The sequence below is a fragment of the Arachis hypogaea genome, chromosome 10, assembly GCF_003086295.3.
Source record: "Arachis hypogaea cultivar Tifrunner chromosome 10, arahy.Tifrunner.gnm2.J5K5, whole genome shotgun sequence".
NCBI lineage: Eukaryota > Viridiplantae > Streptophyta > Magnoliopsida > Fabales > Fabaceae > Arachis > Arachis hypogaea.
Genome location: NC_092045.1, coordinates 17,676,333 through 17,699,752, shown reverse-complemented (window position 1 = coordinate 17,699,752; position 23,420 = coordinate 17,676,333). Strand labels below are relative to the sequence as shown.

At 31.3% G+C, this 23,420-nt stretch overlaps 1 protein-coding gene and 1 pseudogene across 1 annotated transcript; one reads left to right on the top strand and one right to left on the bottom strand.

Moving 5' to 3' along the window:
* Nucleotides 1-2,151: 2,151 nt before the first annotated feature.
* LOC112717378 (uncharacterized) lies at nucleotides 2,152-10,074 on the bottom strand. Its single transcript, XM_025769429.3, has 2 exons — nucleotides 9,976-10,074; nucleotides 2,152-3,076 (listed from the first exon to the last, which is right to left on the bottom strand). The coding sequence occupies exons 1-2, from the start codon at nucleotides 10,072-10,074 to the stop codon at nucleotides 2,516-2,518; spliced, it is 660 nt and encodes a 219-aa protein (XP_025625214.1). The 3' UTR covers nucleotides 2,152-2,515.
* A 310-nt stretch (nucleotides 10,075-10,384) lies between these two features.
* LOC112717376 (sucrose-phosphatase 1-like) lies at nucleotides 10,385-22,533 on the top strand (annotated as a pseudogene).
* Nucleotides 22,534-23,420: the final 887 nt, after the last annotated feature.

Genomic DNA, 23,420 nt, shown 5'->3' with positions numbered 1-23,420 from the left:
AGATCTGAGTCTCACGGTTTCCTATCTCATTCAATCCCACCAAAACCAACAGTAAATGGATAAGTTGGGCCTATCCCGCTTAAAGAAATGAGCTAAAAATAGTAAAGGGTTAACTATAAAAAATGTCCCGAATTATTCAAACGCGGACAAAAATGTATTCAAATTTTATTATCGACAAAAATGCCTTTAAATAATTTAAAAATACAACAAAAATATCTAATAGTAAATATGTATTTTTAAAAAATATTTTAGAAATTAATTTTTGATGAAATTTTTTTCAAGCGTGATTAGAAAAATGATATATTATTATTCTTAAAATTTGGTATTTTTTGTTGAATATATATATTTTTTGTGAGTTTTTAAAAGTATTATTGGTTGTTAACAAAAAAATTACAAAAAATTATATACTTAACAAAAAATCACCAAATTTTAAGGATAATAATATCTCATTTTTCTAATTATGCTTGCAAAAAATCGCATTAAAATTCAATATCTAATGTATTTTTTGAGAAATACATATTTAATGTTAGATAATCTTACAAAAAAAACTAACATTAAATATGTATTTCTAAAAAAATACATTAGAAATTAAATTTTGATGCTATTTTTTACAAACATGATTAAAAAAATGAGATATTATTATTCTTAAAATTTGGTGATTTTTTGTTAAGTATATATGTTTTTTGTGATTTTTTAAAAGTATTATTGGTTGTTAACAAAAAAATTATAAAAAAATAATATACTTAACGAAAAATCACCAAATTTTAAGAATAATAATATCTCAATTTTATAATTATTCTTGAAAAAAATTGCATCAAAATTCAATCTCTAAGGTATTTTTTGAAAATATATATTTACTGTTAGGTATTTTTGTTGCGTTTTTAAATTTGTTGATAATAAAATTCGGATATATTTTTGTCAGCGTTTAAATAATTCGGAGATGTTTTTGGTGGTTAACCCAATAGTAAAATATTAATTTGCTAGTTTTCTAACAAATTGGTTGATTGACAGTTTAGCCCATAGAAAAATATTATTATTTATTTAAAAAATATTTTCAAAAGATTTAATCACTACTTTTCGAAATTACAAAATATTTTTAAAAGGTATTTTATTATTATATAATAAATAAATTAGTAATATACAAAAAAATTAACTATTTTTTGTTTTAAATTATAATTTAAAAAAAAAGAGAACTGAAAAAAAAACCTTTTTTCACATTCTTTTTTTTCTTAGGGTCCGTTTGAAAAATTCCAAAAGTTACTTTTTTTTTAGCTTTTGAGTTATAAAAGATTATATTAATAGTGTTTGATATAATTTTTTAAATAAATTTTTAACTTTTTAAAATGTTATTTAAGAGCTTTTAAAAAAATTAAAAAATATGATTTTTCTTATTTTCAAAAGCTATTTTATCACTTCTATTTAATATACAACTTTAAAAGAAAGACTTTTATAATAACTTTTTAAATACAAAATAACTTATTTAAAAATTATTATTAATAAAAGTCCTTATCTTTTAAATTTTTTTTTAAAAAAATTTACTTAAAAAATTTAGTCATACTGACCTTAGTCACACACACGAATTAAGCTAGCCACCGTTGATAAAATTTGAACCTGGCGTGGCTTAGTTATCGGGTGTGGCTTAGTTGAGGCAAACACCTTTGCCACTATATCACAAGCCTCAGCCACGCCCCACCATCCCTTTCCAACGCCCCCATTAATTAGATAATATAATTTAGGTTGGACCTTTTATTTTAAGCGGACTCAAATTTCATACCCGGTCCAAGTCCAACCCTCTTTACTTTTGCCAAGTTACACAAACTGATCTGATAGGTAGCATCTCATTTCCCAGTCGTAACGTTGCAATTAAAATTTTATAATATCAATTCCATCATTTAATAAGAGGAGTATCATATCAGGAGTTTCATAACCTTCATCTTAATACACCGTCAGCAATAAAAGCTAACTCCCATTTTGCTTCATTAATTAACATTAGACTTAGTCAATTACTAATAATACTTTATGAAATTCTATCAAATAATACTCCTAACACCATATCAAAATGTCAACAATCCGGCAACTAGATTAGTATCATAGCTAAAATAATTATTGGCTTGAGAATATAGGAATATAGGAGCATATGCATCACAGATCTTAAAACAAATATTCTTATATATTCTTAATGCATCATTATCAAACCACATCATATTAAAGTAACACACTAGATACCAAAACCAAAAGACACCCTTAATGGTTATGGCTCTACGCAAATCACACTCCCGCAGAAATTAAAATAGTAATTAAAAATAATTATAATTAAAAGGAAAAAAATGGGAGCAATACCAAATCCCACACTGCACCAAACAGGGTCTTACATCTCTATGGCTTCAAGGTAAAGCACCACGATCAATGCCCCCGTGAAACAGAGTCGCCAACCGCCACGTGCACAACCACTTTTATTTTTAATATTTTTCACAATTTTATTACTTATTTATTATTAATTATTGTGTTTCCCTTCTTATATTGCCAGGACAAGACCGGGGACCGATTTTCCGGCGAGACCGGAGAGGCTGCTCTGCCAGACGCAAGGAAAGCTGCCGAAGTCAGAACTCGCCGGAATAATCTCAGAATCGGAATCGGAATCAGAATCTCCGATCTTGGTAACGGTCAAGGAAGTGTTGAAGTACTCCCTGACCTGAGTAATTATCCCATCCGTGACAGTCCAGGCGTGGACCCAAACGACGGAGCGCGCGGTGTCGCAGCCCTCGGCGATAACGGTGCTGCCGAAGGATACGACGGATTGCGGAACAAACTTGAAGGAATCAGCGGCGGTGGAGGAGGCGGAGGAGGAGGAGGATTCTCCGGTGAGCAGGAGCTTCAAGAACTGGCAGGAGGGTGGACCATGGAACCACCACTCGAGGTCTGAGGCCACGAGCTTGAGAACCGCGTGGGAGTCACGCGCGCTTAGGGCGTCATAAAGTGCTCGGACCAGCTTAATGTTGCTGGAGTCAGCAGCTTCCACCAACAACGCTCCCTGAGAGTTAGCCAGTTCGTGCTGAAAGTATGTGAATCGACGGTTCTAGAAGGTGGTTTCTGATTAGGGCTTTGATTTAGAGAAAACTGAGAGATTTTGTTGAGGGCGTTGTGAATGACAAGGTTTCGTATTTATAGGGAGCTTGGAATTGTGGGGGGTTTGTGATCTGGTGCGGCTGGGTCTACTTTGGGATTGGGCGTGTGGTGACGTGGCGGGTTTTGATTTGGGGTTGGAATAGTAGGAGGATGAAGCTGGGAATAGGATAGGTTTCATGTTTTATTGTTTTCTTGGATTTGGGGTTTCTTTTTTCGCGTAAGATACGGATGGAAACAAGAGAAAGTCAAACCTACGTTTTTCACCTCGATACTATACGAGTTTTGCGGGTGTTCGGTAAAAGTAGATTTGTGGATAAAAATACCATTTTTAATTTTAGATTATATTAAATTAGGGTAATTGTATTTTTTATTTTATCAAAGGTTGCCAACACATTTTTTGGTTAAATTAACACCGTCTAAACTTGGTGTTCCGTTAAAGGATTTTTTTGTGACTGTTCCATTAAAGGATTTAACTATACTTGATAAAATGTTAAATATAAAAATGTTTAAATTTGATAACTAAATATTGTACGCTTTTAAAGCGTTTATTATATAAAAAAAATTATAAAAATTGAAAAAAAATCAAAATAAGTAACCTTAATTAATTATTAGGACACTTGTTAGTAAAAGTATAAAAAAAATGAACATAATTAGTTTTTTTTTTAGTTTTAGTAGGTTATAATTAATTAATTTCACATGACGTTTTTGTGTTAATTTCTTACGCTAACGTACGCACTTTATTCAAGTCCCATGTTTGAAAGAACAAATCTTCCTAGTCCCATGTTTGAAAGAACAAATCTTCCTATGAAAATGAGGTTCGTTTTCCTTAACGAGTGACGACATGGCAATATATATGTATACACTAATACTAGTATACTACATACGTCACTTCTCGTGAAATTTAAGAATATCCAATTAAAAAAGAAATTAAAAGCTTACATATAGTTATTTTAATATCAAAATTGATTGATAAAAATTATTAGTGAATTTAATATATTTAATTAAATTATTATTTAATAATTTTTAATTATTAATTTTGTATAAAAATAATTGTACGTAAATTTTTATAATCAAACAAAATATATAAAAATTTAGTTAATATGATAAATTTATTATTAATAAAAAATTTTAAATATTTTAATTTAATAAATATAAAATAAATACATTATATTCTTAATAATTTTTTTATTTTGTAATTTTAACATATGCCGTTATATGTATTCTTAGTTCACAAGATAAATAAATTTTTGTAATTAATATTTAAGAGCAGTTACACATTCAAATTTTTTTGGCAACTAAATTTAATTAAGTTGGTTCAAATTTAACAAAAATCAAATTCATTAGTATAATGTGAATACACACTCTAACTACGTAAAAATTTCTGTATTTCTTAAGAAATAAAAAATTTGATCAATACTTAACAATAATATTAAGTGAATCTCAGTTAATTTACAAATAAATCAAAATTAGTTTAAATTTGGACAAATAGTAAAAAAACTCAATTATCAACAAAAACATATCGAATTCATTTCTGAATCCAAATGAATCTTAAATAAACTAAGAAATTAATTGAAATTATTTAATAATGGCACCACAAAAAATTAGAACTAATAAAGATATTAGCAAAATATTGGTGTTGTTGGTAATAATGATAACAAAAAAAAAGATGACGAAAAAAAAACTGGCAATGGGTAGGAGTAGGGTAGGGTTTATTTGGACTCAATTTTAATCCTACCCACAAGTTGAAAACTATCTTAAAACTCTACCCTACTCTGTTTGCGGGTTGAGAATCTCTCAACTCTAACCCTACCCGCACTCTAAAATTCTAAACTCTACCATATCCGTAGAAAAATAAAAGATTTTCAAACAAATATAAAATTCAATCATTGCAAATTTCATACATATTAATAAAATAGAAAATAAAAAACTAAGTTCAAATTAAAATTAAAAATAATAAAATCTTAAAGAAATCCAACTAAAATTATAAATAATATGATCATCAACTAGTTTAGTAGTTAGTTCAAATTTTTATAAGAGAAAGATTGTGAATTCAACACTCACTTTCTTCACTACATACATAACTTTTATATATATTATATAATATATTAAGGATGCGGATAGGATAGGATATACCCTAGACCCGTACTCTACTTTACCCGCAGGCAAATTTGCACTATACCCTACCCTACTCGTAGCGAATAGAATAGACAACTCTATCCAAACAGGTTGGTTCGGGTTGAGTATCTGCCGGTAGAGTATATATTGCCAATCCTAAGGGTGTATTTGTTTGAGGTGAAAATGGGAAAAAGGAGAAGGAAGGAAAAGAAATAGGAAGGAAAATAGTTATTTTTTATTTTGTTGAAGAGAAAAATGAGAGAGGAAGGAAAATGGATGAAAAATTATTGGTGGGACCCACCAATTTTTTCCCTCTAATAATAAAAAAATGGAAAAAAATTAAATCTCTCTCTACTTCTAATATTATCTTTTTATTTTTTTATATCATTTATAATATAAAAATAAAATTATCTTTTTATAATATTTTTTATTTTTTTTATCCAAACAAATCTAAAAAAAATAAAAATTCATTCAATTTTTTTTATTTTTTTCCCCACCAAACATAGCCTAAGAAAAAGGCGATGACAATAGACGTGTGTGTATAAATTTAAAATGCTTAGTTGGACGAGATTGGTTAGATTATGATTTCAACGTAAAGATTTATTCATAGTGTATATTGTAGTCTAAAAATAATTAATGTTTTTGAAAAAAGGGGGTTGGAATTGGTTGTGTTCTATCTGTGGCGTTTTCCCGAGGTATATCTATTGTTGGTTGGAATTGAACGACGATGCAATGCCGTGGAAAGCAGATTATGTTTGGCAAACATTATACTGAACAAAATTGAATACAAATGTAAAATTAAATTAATATTTCTTGAAAGATGCAATATTCTTATGTAGGGTTTGCTAATTAAGGATACTACCTATAAATAAAAATTATAAGATATATTTTATAAAATTATAAATTAAATTTTATAAGTTTTCAAAAATTAAAAAAATAATAACTTTTTATTTTAACATTTTAAACTAATACCTTAACTAAATTCTTATATTTATTAATTCGGTTTATTAAATTAAACCCCTCCGCTAAAAAAAATTGTAAAACTTATACTTTATTTCCTCCATTCCAAATTAGATGTCACTTTGGCCAATTTTTCTGTTCTATTGTATTTGTTGTGGTTCACATATTTTTAGCTATAATTTATATTCGTTAAATTAGTTATTATGTTAATGGACATAAGTATAAGCTTACATTCTAGATAAATCACTCTTAATTTTAAAATTTTAAAAACATGCATGCGTTTAGATAAGAAGAGATAAACGACTATTAATACTGTAGCGACGGCTCACATGCATTATTGTTATGGCAATTAGCTTATTGGAAAGTTGCCTCGCTTTAAAAACAAGATTTAACATATAAGTTTTACTATTTTTTCTTTTCTTTTTAAATTTTTTTTAAGTTGCCTTGCATTTTGACTTATTTCGGCACTTTGTCAATAAAAGGATCCTATAAGTGGTGCAAAAAATTTGCCTTCTTTTTTTTCCGGGTCCGAAAGTGCTTCCATATTACTTTCCGATTCAACGGACGGCACCGACCACTACTAGAATATGATGCTAATCTTTTTCCACGAGTAATGTAACAAAGGAGATTATATTAAGGATCTAAACAAAAAAACAAAAATGAATGAGAATACTTGTATAAAGTATAAACTATAAATTATCAATTCATATTAAAATTTTAATTTGTTATTGATCTAAAGACATTTACACAAACGTAAGACGTTTTTCTTCTTCTCTTTTTTTTTAATTGGAGAAGATACAATCATATGTATAAACCACAAAATAAACATAAAGGCCTAGAGACTAGTGTCTTCATACAAAAAGTTTCATAAGAAAACTGGAATAAATGATAAATTAGTTTTTAAAAAATTATTTATTTTTTAAATTATTTTAAAAAAATTAATTAAAAATTTGTCTTTTAAAAAATTTAAATTAGTTATTTTAGTTTTTTTGTCACTTTATTTGTTAACGACATCAAAATTTGTTGATATTATACATTAAATGACACCATAACACATACTTAGTAGTCTTAATTGACGACTAACGTAATAAGTTTATGAAGTTATATCAAATTAATCTCAAATTGAGGGATTCCAATATTTTAAGTTCTCTCTTCAATTAGGTTTTAATTTTATCTAATTTTATAAATTAATTATGTTAATAGTCAATTAAATTTTTTATGTGTATTGTGTTATATTTTTATGTGTGTTGTGTTATAGTATCACTTAACGTATCACATCAATAAATTTTAACATTGTCAACAAAATTATAATAGGACTAATACAATTAATTAAAAATTTTTAAAAGACGAATTTGATTAAAAAAATTTTGAAACTAATTTAGAGAAAGCAAGCGATCAATTAAGGACGAAATTGAGTTGATCAATTTATCCAAGAAAAGTCGATACAATATCACTTCGCAAAACAAACAATTTTTAGTTTAAACTTTAAATAAACTAATGTATGGCCCGCGCAAAATTTGAATCATGTATTTAATCTATTTTATTATATTTATGTATAATTTAATTTGTTTATAAAAATTATTAAATATTTATTGAAAGAATTAATTTACTTCATATACAAATAGATTAAATGATTAATTTATTTTTTTATATTAATATTTAATTTGATTAAAACATTAATATATAAAATTTGAAGTGGTTAATATTTTTTAATATTTTAATTAATGTTAATTTGTATCTTTTCAATAAATTCTTTTTTTATTTGATAATTTTTAAAATATATTTTAACTAAATTTAAAAAATTAATAGATAAATTTATTATTATACAAAGATAAATTAATTATTAAAATTATTTTTCTTTACACATTTATAGATTATAACATAAATATATCAACTATCAATTTACTATCGGCAACCACAATTAAACAATAATCTTTTCATATTAAAAATTGGCCTTAAGTAAAATCTTTATAAAATATTCGCTTTTTGTCTATATTTTATTAGTCCAATAAAATTTAAATTTTTTTACCTTAGTTTTGATGATTCATTTATTTTATTAAATACTGATATAACATGTTAAATAATATAATATGTCAATACTTAATAAAATAAACTAACGATATTAATTAAAATTGAACTTTTTATTTTGTTGAACAAAATATAAAACTTGTATAAGAACCGAAAAGAAAAAAAAGGAATTCTATAAAAATTAATGTTCTAAAAATTAGTTCGAACCGATAACCAATAACTTTAGAAATTTGGGCAATAAGCAAACTCTCCTTAAAAACTCGGAGAACAAATCATAAAAAAATTGAGTGGTATAACTGAATTGAGATTCGGTCGGTTTTTAAAAAAAAAGTTTAATATGATGTCGTTTCAAATTTTTTTAAGAAAGAAATCTTAAATTTTTTCATTAATTTATATTCTTCCTCTCATCTTTAAGTATGTAGAGACAGCTCCTCTAAACATCCATTTTCTCACCGGCTCGCCCTTCTTCAAGCTATCTAATCACTACCACTGTCGCGTCAGCTTTGTCGTCGTTCTCACTGATTAATTTTTTGATAGCTATAAGAATGCTTCGAGAGAAAGTGCATGCACCCTTATGGCTGATGGTTGGATAGATCAAAAGTAAAGAACATTGATTAACTTTTCGGCTTATTGTTCAAAATGGTTGTGCTTTATAAAGCCTGTAGATATTTTAAATATGGTAAACAATACTTCAAGCTTGTGTCACTTGTTTTCTGAGGTGATTGAATGGATTAAGCCTAATAATATTGTATATATAGTGACTGACAATGTAGTCAATTATGTTACGGCTAGTAATCTTGTTAATGATAGAAAGGAGCCTAATAATTTTTTGGGATGATTATTTTACTACATACAAACTTGTGAGCATGTTAATTAAATTGTCGAGTATTGTAGATGCTGATGATAAATCATCATTGTGGTATGCCTATGAAGGTATGATAACGATAGAAGATGCAATCAAAAAAATATTCAAGTAGAATAAAACTGCATATCAGCCTTACAAAAAGATTTCAACTCAAGATGGTATGTCTATGAAGGTATGATGAGGGTAGAAGATGAAATCAAAAAAATATTTAAGTAGAATAAAACTGCATATCAGTCTTACACAGAGATTTCAACTCAAGATGGGATAAACATTTGAAAACAATATTTATGACACTACAAGAAACAGGGTAATTATCGACGTTAAAAATCGACGGTCAGATTTTCTGTCGATAACTTTCGACGGCTTGTCATCGATAAAATGAAAAAGAAATTATTAGAAATAAAATATTAAAATCGATGACATAGCCGTCGATTATTTTGGCAACTTTCTAGTCTTTTAACTTTATCGTCACATTGCCGGCGAAGATGGTGGGTGAATTTTTTTTTAAAAAAATCGACGGATTGGGTGTCTATTTTAATAATTATAATATCGACAGCTTTTATCGTCGATAAATTTAGACGATGGAGATTTCTTTCTGAAACTAGATAGATGGTGTAGATTTATTATATAAAATAGACGGCTAAAATGTCGATTTTTATTTCATTAAAATCGACAAAGTCTCCATCAATTTTTATCAACAAAAAATCGTCCCCGCGTTTACTTCCCGTATCCATCATATCACTCAATTCCCTCTCCATCGTATCATTTAATTCCCCCAAAACTAATCCCAAACCTTCACAGAGACATAGACTAATTAATCCCAAAATCTTAGAGTGAGGCTGCTTCTTCTTCTCCAACGCCCGAGAGTAGAGGCCAGAGACGGAATCACGGTCACGGTCACGGTCACGAAGAGAGGCAGAGAGCCGCCGGAGAGCAGAGCTTCTTCTTCTTTTTCTCCGCCGAGCCCGCCGCCACGCCATCTTATTCATGTAAGTTCCTCTCTCTCTCTCACTCTATCACATTGTGATGTGTGAATTTGCATGTAAATTCTTCTTCTTCCACAGATTCGTCGTTGCAACATCTTTGCCGGTCGCCGTCGCTATGAGCCCGTCACCGTCGCAGCTTCTTGTAAGTTCCTCTCTATCTTTCTCTGATTATTATATTTTTTTCAGTTTTTGTATCTACTATTTTCATCATGAAATTTTGAATTTGCGTTTATTAATAACAATCGCATTAATATTACTGAAACCTAGTTAGCATAATCAATTCTTCTTGATTTGAAGATTCGATTTACCTATTGAATTTTCATCTTTTTTGCTGGTCACTGTGGTTTGATAGGGTTCCTATTTGATTTTATATTTGTTTTGGTGAATTGATGCTCTGGATTTACCAGTTTTTTGTTTATTTTTTCTTTTGTTCCTAGCAGAACTTGGTCTTATGCACTATCAAATTGTTCTGCACTACCTCTCATTGATAGCTGCAGCAACAGTCCTTGATGCACGTTATGTACTCAATCATTATGTCAAGAAAGAGAAGGCTGAACAAGTGACAGAGGCCCTTAATAAGGTTCTCAAAGGGCGAGGGGTGAGCCATAGGTCATAACTCCTTTATGTTAATTGCTACCTTCTTCGGTGCTGTGGAAGCTTGTTCATTGTCAAATGATTTTGTATGTACATTGTGTGTACAATTTAGAATTTCCTTTAACGTCTTTATTCATTTAATATTGTTTATGATTTCATAATGTTACCTTATTTTTTACTAGTTGGATGTTAAAATAATATATAGTGGAGGGAATCGATTTGGATATACTACCACAAGGTGCTAACAAAGGTCAAGCTCTTGGTTATTGATGTGAGAATTATCGTTGGTCTAGAATTTTTCAATAGAAAAAGAACTTCATTGCAAGTATAGTCTAAACTGACAAACAACCTTCAATCAAAGTTTTAATTTGTTTGTCACAAGTACAAATCCCAATAAAAACCGAGCATATTTAAACCTCGAGTCGTCTCATAAGGAATTGCAATGAAGTGCTCAATTATTGGCTATGAAGGGACAAGGGAGTTTGATTTGGTGATTGACAAGAAAAGTAAATAGCAAGAAAGTAAATAAGCATGCAAGGAATTAAATGAAAGGTAACTAAAGTAACAAAAATAGAAATTAAATGGCAAAAAGAACTCTTGGCTAAGGCTTCAAAATTGAGATCACCATCCTTGTCTACAACCTATATATTGACAATTATGAGGGACCAAACCCATCAAGTCTACTTCTATGCTTGAAGTATGTCAAATAGGCTTGATCAACATCAATCCATAAGTCCCAATCTAGTTACTAATTGACTTAGTAGTAGACTAGTGTTAGTGGGTATCAAATTGACCAACAAGGGTTCTCAAATCACCAATCCAATTAGACCCAATGACTCAAGGTCACTCAATTCCCTTAGCCTAGGCTAAGAGTGTAGAAAACTACTCTATAACTAGTGAAAATATTTTATCAAACACCTAGAGTGTAATAAAAGTAAACATCATAAAATACAAGAATTAATAAAAGTTATAACTAACAAAAGTAAGAAATCAACAATAGCAAGTGAGGTAAACATCAAGAGACATAGAAATATAAAATTACATTAAAAGGAAATTGAGATCCAACAATTGTTCATAAGCTAAAATAAACAAAATAAAGAAACTAACAAGAGAAACTAAGAATATTAAGACAATAGAACAAGAAAATGTAAAGAGGATTAATAAGAACAAGAATTAAAATCTTAGATCTAAGATAATGGGACCTAAACTCTAGAGAGAAGAGAGAGTTTCTCTCTCTAGAATTCTAACCTAAAACATGGTAAAAACTAAACTATGACTACTCGGTTCATTCTCCTTCAATCCTTAGGTTCAATAGCATCAGAATGAGTTGGATTTGGGCCTGGATGGCTCAGAAATCGCCCCCAGCGTATTGCCTTTAAGTTAGTCACGTGCTGCTTTCCACACGTACGCGTGGGCCACGTATACACGTCGCTTGACAGATTTTCTCCCACGCGTACACATGGGCCACGTATACGCATTGCCTGGCAGATTTCCTTCCCAGGTATACGCATGGGCCATGTATACGTGTTGCCCTGAATACAACAAATCCTCATTTCTTCATGAATTCTTCATTTTTACATGCTTTTTCTTCATTCCTTCAATCCATTCTTTTTCTTCTAAACTTGAAATCACTTAACAAACCTATCAAGGCATCAAATGGAATTAAGTGAATTAAATTTATCAATTTTTGGGCCTAAAAAGCATGTTTTCACTCTTAAGCACAATTTAAGGAGAATTTACAAAACCATCTTATTTTAGTGAATAAATATGGGAAAAGTTGATAAAATCCTCTAAATTCAACACAAGATAAACTCTAAAAATGGGGTTTATCAACCTCCCCACACTTAAACAATAGCATGTCCTCATGCTAAACCAAGAAAGATAAGAAACGGTATGAACATTAATTCAAGGTAACTACCTATATACAATCTATCTACATGCAATCTATCTAAGTGCATACAACTACTTGGTCAAAATAAATCAATTCCTAAGAATACATATATGAATACGAGAGCTAAGGCAATCATGATCAAATCAACTCCACAATTGAATTGAGTTATTGAAAGAAATTTACAAACTTGCAAGAAAAGAAATAATAATAGGTGCAAACATAGAATTTAGCATTCGAACCCTCACAGGATGTGTATCCGCTCTAGTCACTCAAGTTTTTAGGGTTGATTCACTCAATTCTCCTCTAATCATGCTTTCTAAGATTTATTTTTCATCTAACAATCAACAATTATTCAATGCATGCATACATATATCATGAAGTCTTTTCAAAGATTGTAATGGGGGTAGGGTCAATGTAAGATTATATATGGCTAAGTGAGCTTGAAATTTGAATCTTTGATTAACTTAAACTCTCACCTAACCTACAAAGCTACAACCTATACAATTCAAATACAAACCTAACTACCCATTCTTCACTTTTTCACACACTCATTCATTCTCTTTTTTATCACAAGACATATGCATTGTTATTATTACTTTACTTCGGGGAATTTTTGTCCCCTTTTTATTGCTTTCTTTTTCTTTTCTTTTCTTTTTCATTCATGTTTTTTATATATGTATATTTTTTCTTTTTCTTTTATTTTTTTCTTTTCAAACTAAAAATATATACAAGAGCATCAATGGATATGGTTTAATATTTAATGCATGAGTATGTACTCAATTCTCAAGATCTTCAATGAAAATACAAAACATACTTTTACCTCAACCAATGTCCCAAGTTTTTCCACACTTGAATGATACACACACTCACTAGCCTAAGCTAATCAAAGATCCAAATTAAGGACATTTATTTTTTTTTGCTTTAAGGCTTGTAATGTGCTAAAATTAAGAACAAGAGGGGATTAAAATAAGCTCAAAATTAGCTAACAATGATTGATTAAAGGTAGGCTATTTAGGTAAATGAGGTAAATGAAATGATGGCCTCAATCATATAAATGCATGTATACATGGAATAATGGATATAAAGAATTTACAATCATAGAAAGAGAATAATCACACACAAGAAGGAAAATAGTGGTTATATGATGTAACCATACAATTAGGCTCAAAACTCACAAAGTTGTGTGTTCTAAGCTCAAAAACATATTCCACAATGTATAATTCAAGCAAGTTCAATGAAAAATTTTTACTCAAATCAATTGGGATGTCAGTGCCCTATTAAGAATGTTTTTCTTAGAGAATTTCATTATTTTAACTAAGCTTATTATACATATATGGAAACCTAGAAAATGCATCTAAAAATTCTAAAAGACCTAATAATAAAAGAAAAATAAAATGTGGAAGTGTTAGGATTAGAAATTTGTCACCTAAAAAATGACCGTTTTGGTCAGACAACCTCCCCACACTTAAAAGTTTGCACTGTCCTTGGTGCATTCAAAGATGAGTAAGGGGGATATGGTGACTTTCCAGATTGCCACCTTCAGCTGATGGATCAACCGGTTGCTGCATGTTCTTTCTTTCGCTTCCCTTGTTGCTTATGGTGCATCCTCCATGAAAAATAGAAAACCAGATAAGAACACAAGTAAATGTAAAAGCAAGAAAGCATATATTGTTGGAATGAGGTAATAATCACTAGAATGAAGTGAGTGACCCAATGTGTGACATGGATTAAAGTAAGTGTGCATTCTAAGTTGCACGCGATTTAGAACACACACACTAACATAAAAAGCTATGTCACAGTTACACAAAAGGAACATGCACTTCACTCATTCTAGTGTGATTGATATGATTCAAAGAAAACTTGTAAGTTAAGACCAACAAACAAGTCATAAAGAAGCATGAAAGCATTCAAGCGATAATCAAACAATTGTGAAAAGGAAGATGAAGGGACATTGGTTGATGTGCAAGGAAACTTTAATGATAAAGGAACAATGAAAATCACACATCAACCAATGACACACTTTGAATTTTTGTTCTCATCACCTAGTGGACATAAAATAGGACACATGGTTGCTATGCAAAGTAATAAAAGAGACTAGAGGTAAAATTAATCACATAGCAAGCAAGGTCCATATAGCTTGACAATTTCAAAAAGATGTCACTAGATGAGCTTACAATCCAAATTCACAATTGGAGCATTATGCCAAAATGACTAGTTTCACGTATATGTAGAGCACATAGTTAAACAATTGAGGGTCAACATATCCTTAAGGCATAAGCATAACATATGGATGCATATCATCAAGCAACACAATGCATTGAGATAAATGCACAACATCCAACATAAAAAAATTGCCTAGTCAAAGTAAAGAGTTCCAATTACATTTTGACTAGCTACAACATGCAATTCAAAAGATTTAGAATGCTTGAAAGGCAATTCTCATGCACTTGGTATGCATAAAATTAAGCATGAAGAACTCAAAATCAAGTAGCAAAATATAACCTCAATAAAGGACTCTAACAATGAATATTAACAACAATGATGCTAGGATAGCATCTCATGGGTAATTAATAGCAATTAACATCAAAATCAGCAAATTAAATCAATAATCCAATACTTAGCACCAAAACAGAAAATTGAAGTAACAAACAAACTAACTAAAGAAGAAAAATGGTGGATGGTGAATGATAGTGGTGGGTGATGGTTGGAGGAGGAAAATAAAAGAAAAGAAGAGAGAAGAAGAAAAGAAATGGAAAGAAGAGAAGAAAAAAAGTTGTGTGAACAGGGCAGGGAGTCACGCGTAGGCGTGGGTTACGCGTATGCGTGACAGGGAAAAAATGGAAAAGACGCTTACGCGTGAAGTGGAATTTGTGCTAGACGCACAATTTTGGCACCCTACCAACACAACTCTCTGGTTTTTGGCCTATGCAGCAGCAGCATTAGCGCGACGCGTGCGCGTTGGCCATGTGCATGCGTGGGCATCACTTTTTTTTACTCTTTTTTTAGAGAAAGCATAAAAACAAAATTAAACACTCTCCTACCCTATTTACACTCTAAAGCAACTAAAATTTAAAACTTAACAAAAATATTTTTAGTTTTTGAAAATATTTTCAAAGACAATGCAAACAAAACTTGCACTTCAAGCAAAATGCAATTCAAAAACAACTATTCTAATCAAAACATGAATCTAACAAGTAACTTAACAATCAAAACAAGATATGCAAGAGTTTAAAGAGAAAGAAAACTACCTAACAATGGCAACTCAATTCATTCATTGATTATATCTACAAGAGAGTGAAAAGAGTTTACCATGGTGGGGTGTCTCCCACCTAGCGCTTTTATTTATTGTCCTCAATTTAGACTTATGGAGAGCTCTAATCAAGAATCAAGGAAGCTTGTGCTTGAATTCATCTTTGAACTTTCACCAATTCTTGAATCTCTAATAAGCTCCATCATTCCAAGTCATTTGCATCAAGCTTTGATGGAGTTCTTCACAAACCATGAGCTCCCAAAATTGATCCTCTTTTTGTGATTCGGGATCCTACACTTTGTTTTCACACCCATATTCTAATTGATCATCATGATTTCATTTAGGTGGTAAGCAAGTTGAATTCTCATTTGAGCACCAAATTCTCTTCCTAGATCCATACAATTTAGCATTCCTCCAACCGTGGGACCTATGTCTTGAGGGTTCAACCTTAATGAGTCTAACATCATTTTGCCAACCACTACACAATTCTCCCTTACTCTTCAATCCACAAAGAACTCTAAGTTGCCCATCCGTTTCAAGCAAACCATATTCAAATGGGACAATGAAGCTTATGAATAAGAGGTTTACCCACTTGAATGACGTAATGGATGATTGTGACTTAGGAAGGGGTAGTCCCAATTATCTTGCAAGTGCTACTTCCTTGTGCTCTTCTTCGACTACCTCCACCTCTTGGCAAGCTTTTTCAATTTAAATTCCTTGTTCACCAACTATTTTTATACATCCCTCATTGCTCAAGACATGTGTCGGAGGTTGTGCTCTAGCCTCCTCAACATAAATTTCACAATACAATGAGAAAGGTTCAACAATCTCAAATAGCACATTAGTTGGTGTGGAATCATCTTCAGTAGTAGGACTTGTCACTTGCTCAACTTCTTCCAATTTCGAATATGCTCAAGAGGTTGCACATTATCCTCTTTAACATCAATTTCAAGCTCAATGGAAGAAGGTTCAACCACTTCCACAAAATCACCAACAACATTACTTGGTGTGGAAGTGTTCTCAATCTTGAAATCTACCTCTTGTTCAACTTCGTTTAGGTCTTCAACCACTTATTCTTCTTCAACAATCTTCATCCTTTCCACTTGTTGCACAACACACTCCACTTCCTTGTTCTCATGTTGAGATTCTAAAATCTTCTTCATGCTCCTCTCTTTGGTTGATTTTTTACATTCATCCGTGGAAATGCTTTGCTTGTCGCATGAGTCCCATGAGTCCAAGGTGGCTTTAATTTTGGAAAGGTTAGTCATGATATCTTCGTGTTTCTTTTGGGCTTCCTCTTTCTCCTTTTGACGGATGATTGCTTGAAACCGATCCATTGTTTCCTTGAGACAAACCATTGGCTCTTGTTCCATTTGGCTAACATAGGTAGGATCGTATTGCTCTTGGATTGATGGATATGGATATTCTTCCATAGAGGATTGTGGTAGAAAGGAGAATTCATGTTGTGGTTAAAAGTTCTCATACATTGGAGGTGGTTCATCTTAGTAATGGCATGTAGGTGGTGGTTCTTGAGGGTATTGGTGGTGGAATTGGGGTGGTTTTATGTATGGTTTATATGGCTCATACGGTGGTTGGTATGGTGGATATGGGTTAGGGTCATATGGAGGTGTTTGGTGGTATGTAGCTCGTGAGTATGATGGTTGAGGGTCATATTGAGGAGGGGGTTCATAGGCATATGGTGGTGGTTGTTGATAATTACAAGGAGGTCCACCATAGCCATTGGATTGGTATGCATCATGGAATGGCTCTTGCTCATAGCACATTTGAGAAGGTTGGTGCCAAGAAGGGTGATCAAATCCTTGAGACTCCTCCCATCTTTGATTGTTTCATCCTTGATACATGTTGTCATTGTAATTCCTATCTCCTACAACATAGTTAGAACTAAACTCATAGCCAAACAAGTGAGAATTCATAGTGAAAAGAGGAAATAAGGATAAAAACTAAAAAGAAATAAAGAAAATAAACTCCTAACTACTAGCAAAACCAAGAAATAACTACAAAGAAAGATATTCACATATTCACAATAGACAATAACATAACATCATTGCAATTTCCTGGCAACAGCGCCAAAAACTTGATGTGAGAATTATCGTCGATCTAGAATTTCTCAATAGAAAAAGAACTTCATTGCAAGTATAGTCTAAACCGAGAAACAACCTTCAATCAAAGTTTTAATTTGTTTGTCACAAGTACAAACCCCAATAAAAATCAAGAGAATTTAAAGCTCAGGTCGTCTCATAAGGAATTGCAATGAAGTGCTCAATTATTGGCTATGAAGGAACAAGGGAGTTTGATTTGGTGATTGACAAGAAAAGTAAATAGCAAGAAAATAAATAAGCATGCAAGGAATTAAATGAAAGGTAACTAAAGTAACAAAAATAGAAATTAAATGGCAAAAAGAACACTTGGCTAAGGCTTGAAAATTGAGATCACCATCCTTGGCTACAAACCATATATAGACAATTATGAGGGACCAAACCCATCAAGTCTACTTCTATACTTGAAGTATGTCAAATAGGCTTGATCAACATCAACCCATAAGTCCCAATCTAGCTACTAATTGACTTAGTAGTAGACTAGTGTCAATGGGTATCAAATTGACCAACAAGGGTTCTCAAATCTCTAATCCAATTAGACTCAATGACTCAAGGTCATTCAATTCCCTTAACCTAGGCTAAGAGTGTAGAAAACTACTCTATAACTAGTGAAAATATTTTATCAAACACCTAGAGTGCAAAAAAGGTAAACATCATAAAATGCAAGAATTAATAAAAGCTATAACTAACAAAAGCAAGAAATCAACAATAGCAAGTGAGGTAAACATCAAGAGACATAGAAATATAAAATTGCATTAAAAGGAAATTGAGATCCAACAATTGTTCATAAGCTAAAATAAACAAAATAAAGAAACTAACAAGAAAAACTAAGAATATTAAGGCAATAGAACAAGAAAATATAAAGAGGATTAACAAGAACAAGAATTAAAATCTTAGATCTAAGATAATGGGACCTAAACTATCCTAAATTCTAGAGAGAAGAGAGAGCTTCTCTCTCTAGAATTCTAACCTAAAACATGGTAAAAACTAAACTATGACTACTTGGTTCATTTTTCTTCAATCCTTGGATTCAATAGCATCAGAAATGAGTTGGATTTGGGCCTGGATGGCTCAGAAATCACCCCAGCGTATTGCCTTTACGTTGGTCATGTGCTCCTTTCCACAACTACGCATGGGCCATGTATACGCGTCGCTTGATAGATTTTCTCCCACGCGTACGTATGGGCCACGTATATGCGTCGTCCTGAATTCAGCAAATCCTCATTTCTTCATGAATTCTCCATTTTTACATGCTTTTTCTTCATTCCTTCAATCCAATCTTTGCCTTTTAAACCTGAAATCACTTAACAAGCATATCAAGGCATCCAATGAAATTAAAGTGAATTAAATTGATCAATTTTTGGGCCTAAAAGCATGTTTTCACTCTTAAGCACAATTTAAGGAGAATTTACAAAACCATGCTATTTTAGTAAATAAATGTGAAAAAAGTTGATAAAATCCTTTAAATTCAACACAAGATAAACCCTAAAAATGGGATTTATCACTTATCTAATCAAAAAATTTGAGAGCGAAAGAAAACGACCTGTTAATACTATTATTTGTGGTGACTTTGGAAATGATGCTGAGCTATTCAGCATTTCAAAAGTCCATGGCGTCATGGTTGGTATTCCATCCATTTTATTGTCATGCTTTACCTTATTAGTCAAGATTGATACTATTTTCTTAGTGCATCTGTTTCTGTTCATTGTATAGGTAAGCAATGGTCAAGAAGAATTATTGCACTGGTATGCTGCAAATGCTAAAAATAACCTCAAGATTCTTCATGCCTTAGAGCGATGTGCAGCCATGATTATACAAGCTATAGGTCATTTTAAGTTAGGTACAAACATTTCGCCTAGAGATGTTTCAGATCTTACAAAAGACATTGAAAATGCGCATCTAGCACATGAAGTAGTGAACTTCAACTTGTTACTAGAAAAGTGGAGGCGTTGACAAACCCCATTTGTAGGGTTTATCTTGTATTGATTTTAGGGAATTTTATCACCTTTCACCCACATTTATTCAATGAAATAGCATGGTTTTGTATATTCTCCTTTAATTGTGCTTAAGAGTGAAAACATGCTTTTTAGGACTTAAAATAGCTAAATCTAATTCTCCTTGATTCCATTAGATGCCTTGATATGTTTGTTAAGTGATTTAAGGTTTAGAAGGCAAAGATTGGATCAAGGGAATGAAGAAAGAAAGCATGAAAAGTTGGAGAACTCATGAAGAAATGAAAGAACCGGAAAGCTGTCAAGCCGACCTCTTCGCACTTAAACGACCATAACTTGAGCTACAGAGGTCCAAATGATGCGGTTCCAGTTGGGTTAGAAAGCTAACATCCGGGGCTTCGAAACGATATAAGATTTGCCATAGTTGCTACACGTATGGTGGCGCGCACGCGCATAGTACGCGCACGCGCCGTTGCTGCCATCTGGTTCACTTAATGCAACATGTGGCCAGCGATTTTAGAAGCCTTGTGGGCCCAATCCAACTTATTTCTAATGCTATTTAAGCCAAGGATTGAAGAGGAATCAACTGAACTTTTAACCATTAGTCATAGTTTAGTTTTAGAAGTAGTTTCTAGAGAGAGAAGCTCTCACTTCTCTCTAGAATTAGGATTAGGATTAGGATTAGTTCTTAGATCTAGGTTTTAATCTTTGCTTTCTTCTACTTCTACCTTTCAATTCTTTGTTGCTACATTCATCTTCTTCTATTCTTTTGTTGTAATTTCCTTTATGTTGTTCTTACATTTTGTTGTAGATCTAGTATTGTTCTTTCTACATTCTTCCAATTCAATAAGAGGTAATTCATAATAAATGTGTCTTTTTTGCTCTTCCATTGTTGATCTCTTGTTTTTGTAGTTATAGATTCCTTTAATTCTTGCATTTAATAATGTTTACTTCTATTGCACTCTATGTGTTTGTTGAAATGTCTCTTTTAGTTTTAGTGTAGATTTTGTTCCTCTTGGCCTAGGTAGAGTAATTAGTAACTCTTGAGTTATCTAATTCCTTTGTTGATTGATAATTGGAGAGATTGCTAATTGATTTGAATGCCTCTAAAGCTAGTCTTTCCTTTAGGAGTTGATTAGGATTTGAGGAATCAAATTGATTCATCCACTTGACTTTCCTCCATGGTTAGAGGTTAACTAAGTGGGAGCAATGGACAATTTATATCACAATTGAGGAGGATAACTAGGATAAGACTTCTAGTTCTCATATCTTGCCAAGAGCTTTGTTAGTTGTTAGTTTATTTTCTTTGCCATTTATACTTCTTGTCCAAAAGCTTAAAAACCCAAAAAATAACTCACAACCAATAACAAGACACTTTATTGCAATTCCTAGGGAGAACGACCCGAGGTTTGAATACTTCGGTTTATAAATTTAGGGGTTTGTTTTAGTGACAAACAACTTTTTGTATGAAAGGATTATTGCTTGGTTTAGAAACTATACTTGCAACGAGAATTCATTTGTGAAATTCTAAACCGTCAAAAATCCGTTCGTCAGGCGTGCAGAAGTTGAGGACACTGAGCTATTTCTTGCTGGACTAAAGGTTGTTGTTGTATGTTTGACATCCTTTACTTTTACAGACTTATCGTGTGTTTTGTTTATGTTAAAACTTAAAAGATTGCTTATTATTTAAGAATTTTTTTCTAAATTTTTCTTTTGGAGAACTTTCCTTTCTTGCAATATTTTCAACAATTTCCAACTACTTGAAATGGACATTAATCTATGAGTGCCTTTTTATTTCATGGATGTATCTAAAAATTACTTATCTCGTCTTTTTAAGTTTCTAAGTTGTTATTTCATTTAATATGCAGCATCCAACTGGTATTTTTATCCATCCTTCTGGTACTGAGCATCATATCAAGGACCATCTAAATATTTTGAGAAAGGTGTACGGCGACAGCCAAGGAAAAATATTGAAGATTTGAGTGGATGATGTGTCAGCTTCACATATTGGTTCGGATACATGGCTATTGAAGTTTGACAAGTGAAAACTATATGGTATAAGTTTTCCTTAATTTTTCATTGTATTTTTTCTTTTTTCTCCATTTCCATCCCCTTTACATATCTCAAAATAACCAAGTGTTTAGTATTATCTCTATCCTTAAATTTAGAATGTGTTTACTTAATAACTTATTTGCTAGGAGTTGTAGCTGGCATCCATAATCTGATTAGAAAACTGTGTTGTACATTTTGTTTCTATCTAATATTTGTCAACATTGTAGGTGAAGAACAGCAAAGTTGTGTTGTCACTGCCATTATGAGTACAAAGGTGTGTGGTAAACTTGTCATTAATAGCATGTTTGGTTCTGGACGTTAGAGCCCTTTAGTGGCATGCATGTCCTCTTTAAATGCAAGTAATTCTTCAACAATCACTATTTTAAACTTGATATGATGATATTGGACTGAAACTATTTTGTATTATATTGATTCAGGTAAGTTGTAAGGTTGGAATTGAGCAACTACTGTAGGGCCCTTCAAGATGCTAGGGAGGCTTTGAACTTAGCTCCTTGCTATTCTAAGGTCACTAACTCTTGATTCATGTTTTCTTGGACCTTCCATATAAATGGCTAAAATGTTATTTTCTCATTTGTATTTGCTCTACTTATGACGAAACAAGCAGAGGTTGATATTTAGGTATAACTTATCATTTAAGGGTTTGTCTTAAATTTAGATGCACTTCTATTGTTGTAGAAACATGTCACCAGATTTCTTAATTCACTTTGCAGGCTTATATTTGCTAAGGTGATGCCTTCTTGGCATTGAATGAATTCGAATCAGCAGAACAATCATATTTAGCTTCTTTAGGCATAGATCCTTTGAACTGTCGCTCTAAATCATTCAAGGTAGCAATGAATCTTTAACTCTAGATATTCTATACAACTAGAAAATGGATTAATACAGACAGATTTACAAACAGATTTAGTCTTTATTACAAACAGATTTTTGGTTACCGACGAAATTATCGACGGATTTTTACCAGTTACCGACAGATTTTTCCTTTAAAATTCTCCATCTATTTCCCTAAGACGTCGAACTTTTCGACGAATTTTCCGTCTGTAATTTGAATCTTGGAAAATCATCTCACACTCTAATTATAGCTAGAAAATTCGCCTGTAAATTCGTCAGTAAAGTAAAATAGATTTTTTTTAATTTTTTCAATTACAAAATAAACTTATTTTCATACAAAATAAATATAAATTTAATATAAATTTTTATCTAATTTGTATTCGAATATTTATAATATTTCAAAAAATAAACAAATTCATCGTATTATCAAACTAAAAGAAAAGTACTATAAATAAACAAGTTAATATAATTCAAAATATAAACAAAGTATATTAATACATCAACTATAATAATAAGTAACAACCAGTCAACCATACATCAACAAAGTGTATTGACATCAACTATAATTCTAAATAAATACCACTGGAAAAAAGAAAATCTGTAAAATCTGTATGTAGCATACACTAAAGGTG